At 33.4% G+C, this 7,566-nt stretch overlaps 1 protein-coding gene across 1 annotated transcript; it reads left to right on the forward strand.

Moving 5' to 3' along the window:
- The first annotated feature begins 6,024 nt into the window (after window positions 1–6,024).
- On the forward strand, window positions 6,025–7,282 carry LOC102581216 (3-oxo-Delta(4,5)-steroid 5-beta-reductase-like). The gene is given in 2 exon segments (NM_001318556.1): window positions 6,025–6,063; window positions 6,155–7,282. Coding segments are annotated over 2 exon segments (1,167 nt in total).
- Window positions 7,283–7,566: the final 284 nt, after the last annotated feature.

Raw genomic sequence — 7,566 nt, forward strand, 5'->3', positions numbered from 1 at the left:
TATTATTGATGTTCCAGAGAGTTCTCTTAGAAGATCTACTAGAGAGAAAATACCTTCATCTTGTTATTCTCCCAATGAGTATGTACTCATCACTGATGGGGGAGAACCCGAGAGTGTTGATGAGGCCATGGAAAGTGAAGAAAAATAAAGGTAGTTTGATGTTATGGAAGATGAAATGAAATCACTACATGATAATCATACCTTTGATTTGATTATGTTACCTAAAGATCGAAAAGCTTTGAAGAATAAGTGGATTTTCTGGGTGAAACATGAATATGGTAAACCAGTTCCATGGTACAAGGCTAGATTAGTTGTGAAGGGTTTGAACCAGAAAAAGGGAATTGATTTTGATGAGATATTCTCTCCAGATGTGAAGATGTCATCGATTCGTGTGGTTCTAGGCTTGGCTGAAAGCCTACATTTAGAGGTTGAGCAAATGGATGTTAAAATTGATTTTTCTCCATGGTGACTTAGATGAAGAAATTTATATGGAGCAACCATAAGGTTTTGAAGTCAAGGGAAAAGAGAATTATGTTTGGAAGTTGAAGAAAAGCATTTCCTAGGCAATGGTACATGAAGTTTGGTTCTTTTATTAGTCAGCAAGGCATTAGGAAGACTTCTTCAAACCATTGTATTTTTGTGCAAAAATTCTCTGATAGTGACTTTATTATCGTTTTGCTTTATGTTGATGACATGCTTGTTGTAGGTCATAATATATACTTGGAGGTTTAAAAAGTTGAAGCAATAGTTGAATAAGTCTTTTGCTATGAAAGACTTGGGACCAGCAAGGAATATGTTTGGCATGCAGATTGTCCGTGATAGAGATGCCAAGAAGTTGTGATTGTCACAATAGATGTAAGTTCAGAAAGAACTTCATAGATTCAACATGGACAAAGCTAAGATTGTCAGTACACCTTTAGTTATGCACTTCAAATTGAGTACTAAGCATTGCCCTTCCTGTGATGGTGAGAAGGAAGATGTCAAGAAAGTTCCTTATGCTTCAGTTGTTGGTAGTTTTATGTATGCAATGGTGTGTACAAGGCCAAATATTGCTCATGTTGTTGGTATTGTTAGCCTTTTTCTTTCTAATCCGAGAAAAGAGCATTGGAATGTTGTAAAGTGGATTATGAGATATCTTTGTGACACTTCTAGTTTGTGTTTTGGTACAGGGAAGCCTATTCTTTGTGGTTACATTGATTCAGACATGGCTGGTGATGTTGATACTCGTAAGTCTACTTGATTATTTTTGTAGGGGGAGTTGTGTCTTGGCAATCTAGGTTGTAAAAATGCGTTGTTTTATCTACTACAGAGGTTGAGCTTCTTATTGTTGCTATTGAAGTTTGCAAAGATTTGATTAGGATGAAGAGATTTTTGGGGGAATTTGGTTGTGCTCAAGAGACGTATGTGCTTTATTGTGACAGTCAAAGTGCTATTCATCTTGGCAAGAATTTCATATTTCATGTTTGGTCTAAACAAATTGATGTGAGGTATCATTTCATTCGAGATGTGTTGGATTCTAAGTTGCTTGAACTTGGAAAGATCTATACCAATGATATTAGTTCCAATATGGTGACTAAAGCTTTTTCAAAAGGAAAATTTGAAAAATGTTGCATGATCGCCGGGATGTCGGTTTCCTCCACATAGTCGATAGGGGGAGAATCATTGGGTTTTGGGTCTTTTTCCCTTCCTATGTGGATAAATAAAAGCTCAATTTGGACTAGCCCACTTTTTCCATAAGCTCAATATTATGGTGCATATGTAAGACTTTATTTTAGGTCTTATTTTGAAGAATCACAAGAGTTTGATCAGCAGCCACATATAGAGAGAAAAGTGAGAGAGTGTAGATTTTCGCACAAACCCTAGTAGCCAAAACAACGATTTCCTCTTCGTTTCTTGTCCAATTGAGTTGGTTTTTGGACAACTTGTTCCTTTCAACTTAATCTTTGATTGTGAACTGAGAGAGAGTGATTTGGAGTTCTATAGCTCCAGTGTTTAGCTCGTGAATAGTAGCTGCGGTTTGGTGATTTTACTCCTTTTTATTTCTCTAGTTTTTTGTGCTATCTTGTAGTTGTGTTGCTCATTGTTTGACACTTTGTTGGTGGCCATTTTGGAGAACACTTTGTAACTCTTGTTGATTTTAGTGGAGCTTTGGCCTTATGGTTTTTACTCATACACCGAAGAGGTTATCCACGTTAAATTTGGCGTCTCGTGTGTTGATTTATTTTGCTTGCTTTGGTTGATTTGTTTTTTTCCCTAAATAGTGTTTTTCTTGCATTAGTTTGTCTTCTCTTGGTTCAAATAGAAAGGGAAAATTTTGACTTGGGTTTCTTCCGCTTTTGCCCTATCGTGCACATTTATTTTGTGCTTGCCTTTTTTCAACATAAAAAGGAATATTTAATATTATTTTAAATGAGAGTATTATGAATAGGTTTCGAGAAATGAAAACTTGTAGAATAGACTTATAATAATATATTTTAACTAATCAAACTTTGTTTTGTTGGCTTCTTTGCACACCACTGAAAAATCGAACCGAACTAATTTGGTTCTTCGCTTTTAGTTTTTTGTTCGATTTTGGTTTTATTTTTTCAAAAGTTTGATTCTTCGATTTGGTGTAAGGGTCTTCGAACTGCGGTGCACTGAAGAATCGAACTTTTATTAAAAAATAAAAAAGCTATTTATTTATTTATTTATGGTCATTTCCTTAACTAAAAATAAAAAAATCAACTAACAATTAAATCATTCATGACAAAACAAAGTAGTTACAAATTTATAATTCAATAGTTAACTTCAAATATTAATTTCCAAGAGGAACCTAAAAGTATTTTTATCGATGTATGTCATGTAAAGGAACCCGTCTTCGTCCTTGTCATTTTGAAAAGTATTCTGAGCCACAATGTTCTTGAAAAACATAAGTATAGTCTTTTAGTTAGCACAATAAGTGTTCTATGGTGAGACACATCATCCGTTAAGATATATATTTTTAAGTGTCTTATAGTTTAATTTTTTCCTCATTTTATTTTTCATTCGCACTGAAAAATCGTTCTAAAAACACCTAACCGAATTAGTTTGGTTTGGTAAATGGTGTTCACTTTTCTAAAATCGAAAATCGAAGTTTGATAAAATTAAACCGAAGAACCGAACATCCACCCCTAGTTGAATCTCTCGGTGAAAATTTTGTATCCACCATTGAATGTATTCCTTTAATCTGGAACGTATCAAATTGTTTGATACAATTCTATTAATGTCATCATGTTATACAATTTCAAAAACATTTCAAATTTCAGATTTACTAGAAACAAATAAAATTTTAAGGTGATAAGTTTTTCCTTCAAACTAATTGTTTGGTTCATTGCATTAATATTTTCACTACAACTTTTATATCATCTTAGATCAAACAAATATATATATTTTGTACAAGGGGGTATTTGAAAATGTAGGAATGCATTTTATAATTAATAATTGTCATAAATAAATTATATCCATTAAAGCCACCAACCATCCAATCCAAATAAGAAGAACCAACACCTTACAGATTATATTGATACGTCATGTGGAAATCCAAACGTGGAAGCCTCTATTCCCTACAATGGGAAATGAATGAGTCGTTATTATCCAATTTCAAAAAATAGGTTTGGACGGAGTGCCTATCCATTTTTCAATTTTGAACCCCCAATTAAAGAAAATTAAAATGGATAATTGTCCAAAATTACAATCCACAACACAAAATTGCATTATCACCCCTATTTAGAAGTCCCACTTTTAAAGGAAAAAGAAGGGTAAATAGGTAATTTTAATATTAATTTTAGGGTAAGATAGTCAAGTTTTTAAGTTTGCGATCGCATAACCCATCATTTTCTTATAACATGTCCTCCTTAAATTTCATAATCATATATATATATAAAGAGAACCCTAGGTCCGCCTACGTGACACCACCACAAATCATGATTCTCTTTTTATTTATTTATTTCCAAAACTAGCCTTCATGAAGAGTCGCGACTTTTATGAAGAATTGCGACTTTTATTAAAAGTTGTGATTTTTATGAAAGGTTGTGACATTTCCGAAGGGTTGTAACTTTTTCAAAGAATTGTGACATTTCCCATAAGGCACAATAAACATTTGTTCACACTACCCTTTGTTGTCTATGAATAGAGGATTTCCTCTCATTTTAAAACAACGAAAATTGTGAACTTCTTCTTCTGCACAATTAAGTATTCGTGTTTGCTCCTGTTGGGTGTGGCTCACTGGCACCATTGTTTTTGTATCAATACATTGGTGACCAGAATTGTTCGAGGATCTATTACTTTAAACATCGGGTACTAGAGGGGAATAATTTTCTTAATTAAGGGGACAATATGCATTCAGTGGGCTCGATTTTTTCCTTTCTGTTTCATTCTATTGTTACAAATCCTGGTATGTTTTTTTACAGTCATTAATTTATGTTTATGATATTAATTGTTGTTTTTTAGTACACAACTTTGTTGTTTATGTTTCTCCAAAGTTATCATTATAAGTATTTGTTAGTACAAATTAAATAATACACGTTAATTGAGTATTCACGCAAGTTTTCTCTACTGAAATTGTTGAAGATACAATAAAAAAATTCCTTAAAGATCTATACTACCATCTTTTGAAGACAAAATACAAATTTTGTATGCTATTGTAAGGACATAAAGACCTTAAAAACTTTATTGCACCTTGATGTGCGAGCTGAACCAGGAAAAGAAGACAAGAATTAATAAACTTTTGACATGGATTCAAGGATGTGACTGATGAGCTATTAGAGGAATATGACTAGACTGGAGCCTCTTTTAATCTCAAAAACATAGATAGCTACACAATAAATTAATTGATCATATTCAATATGAAGTATGAACAGATTCTCAAGTTTACCACAAGTTGTAAATACTTTTCTTGAAGTAATAAATGTATTTCTCGACATTGCAATTGAAATAAAAGTGCAATTTCAAATTGAACTCCATCACTCTAGTATGCTAATTTTTAAAAAACACCCAAACAAACTGAATAAATTGTGTAATTTTTTTCCTTTTCAAGTATGTATAATAAGTTGAATTGTTGTCCAATATGATACATTCTCCCTTTAATTTTCCATTTTAATAATTTCTTATGATATATTTAAATGTGAACTTTAAAATGATATATGTAAAGTAAAAGGTTGGGTTGAACTTTCTACAAGTTAAAATTAGAATATTTGTTCACTTTTTTCAGACTTTGAAACTTTAATTTATCCCTTCACCAATGATTATTTATTTATTAAAAAATTTAATATCTCAGGTTGATGTTCATTTGATTCCCCAAAAATATCAAATAGTATTACTTTCTGGAAGCAAAATGATAAATTATAAAATCAAATTAAAGATGATTTATTGAAGGATAAGTGATAAGATGTCTAATAAATAAATAATCTATGGTAACAATAACTTTGCAGAAACATAAACAACAAAGTTTAAAACATGTACTTAAAAATAATAATTAGTATCATAAGTATAAATTAATGACTGTAAAAAAATATATTATGATTTGTAACAATAGAATGAAACAGAAAGGAAAAAATTGAGCCCACTGAATGCACATGGTCATCTTAAGAAAATTATTCTCCTATAGTACTCAAGGTTTAAAGGAATAGATGCTCTCAAGATGGAACGATTCTGGGCACCCGTGTATTGATAATAAACAATGGTGTCAGTGAGCTACTCATAAGAGCAAAATACACAAATATTTAATTATGCAGAAGAAGAAAAAGTAGTTCAAAATTTTCGTTATTTTAAAATTTTAAAATAATAGGAATGAATAACTAAGTATTTAAACTAAGTATAATAAAAAGTTTATTTGAAGAATGAATAACTAAAGTTATCAAAGCCACAAGTCACCTACCGTCACGCAGTGTCTTGTCTGTCTATAATATGCATATGCTAGCCTGTTGTGACTGATTGACCATCATCATTTATACCTTCTCCAACTTTCCTTCTCTTCTTAATATTCTTCTGCAAATTTGATATTCCAACATGAGCTGGTGGTGGGCTGGAGCTATTGGTGCTGCTAAGGTAATTAATTCCTCTCTCTTCTCTTTTCAATCGAAATGAATACTGAATTGATTGTTCAGGTTTGTAGTTTAAATCTAATCTAATTCAACAGAAAAAATTCGAAGAAGATGAAGCACCACCAAAGTATGAAAGTGTTGCTCTAATTATCGGAGTCACCGGCATCGTTGGTAATAGCCTCGCCGAGATCCTTCCTCTCGCTGACACTCCCGGTGGTCCATGGAAGGTCTACGGCGTTGCACGACGGGCTAGACCGTCGTGGAACGCCGATCATCCAATTGAGTATGTCCAATGTGACATATCAAATCCGGAGGATACCCAATCTAAACTATCTGTTCTCACTGATGTAACCCATGTTTTCTATGTAACTTGGGCTAATAGATCCAAAGAGGTTGAAAATTGTGAAATCAATGGGAAAATGTTTAGGAATGTTCTTAATGTTATTATCCCTAATTGTCCTCACTTGCGTCATATCTGTTTGCAAACGGGTCGAAAACATTATTTGGGTCCGTTTGAATTGTATGGAAAAGTAAGCCATGATTCTCCATTTCATGAGGATTTACCCAGATTAGATGCGCCCAATTTCTATTATGTTCTTGAGGATATTTTGTTTAAGGAGGTGGAGAAGAAGGAAGGATTGACATGGTCAGTTCATCGGCCGGGGACGATTTTTGGGTTTTCTCCTTATAGTTTGATGAATATTGTTGGAACACTTTGTGTTTATGCAGCTATATGTAAACATGAAGGGTTGCCATTGAAGTTTCCTGGTGTTAAAGGAGCGTGGGATGGATACTCGGATTGCTCAGATGCGGATTTGATTGCTGAGCATCAGATATGGGCTGCAGTAGATCCATATGCCAAGAATGAGGCGTTTAATGTGAGCAATGGGGATGTTTTCAAGTGGAAGCATTTCTGGAAGGTTTTGGCTGAGCAATTTGGAGTGGAAGCTGCGGAGTTTGATGAAGGGAAGAGATGCACATTGGTAGAGATGATGAAAGACAAAGGCGCAGTTTGGGATGAGATTGTGAAGGAGAATGGATTGGTGCCTACTAAATTGGAGGAGGTTGGAGTTTGGTGGTTTGCTGATCTTATGCTTTCTGGAGATTGCCCTTTGGATACTATGAACAAGAGCAAGGAGCACGGTTTCTTGGGATTCCGGAACTCACAAAAAGCCTTCATTTCCTGGATTGATAAGGTGAAAGCTTACAAAGTTGTTCCTTAGTTTTGATATCCGTTTTTATTTTTACTGTGTGATAAAATGTTTGAGTTTGTTTCCTATCCATCTATCGATTATGTTGTTTAATAAGAAGTAATAATAGCAAAATGAAGCTATCTTGAAACGATGTACACTTTTGGCTTCTTTGTGTGTTCTGCTGTAATTATCCATTTGTTATTGGTACCACTATAAATTTCTTGTTTCATCTTTCTGTATATGTTGCTTGCCTTGATGACTGGAAAGTGCTCACGATTTTGATGAGATCTGCTTAGTATCTTTCTGATAAAGAA

This window comes from Solanum tuberosum, unplaced genomic scaffold (genome assembly GCF_000226075.1).
Source record: "Solanum tuberosum cultivar DM 1-3 516 R44 unplaced genomic scaffold, SolTub_3.0 scf00165, whole genome shotgun sequence".
Classification (NCBI taxonomy): domain Eukaryota; kingdom Viridiplantae; phylum Streptophyta; class Magnoliopsida; order Solanales; family Solanaceae; genus Solanum; species Solanum tuberosum.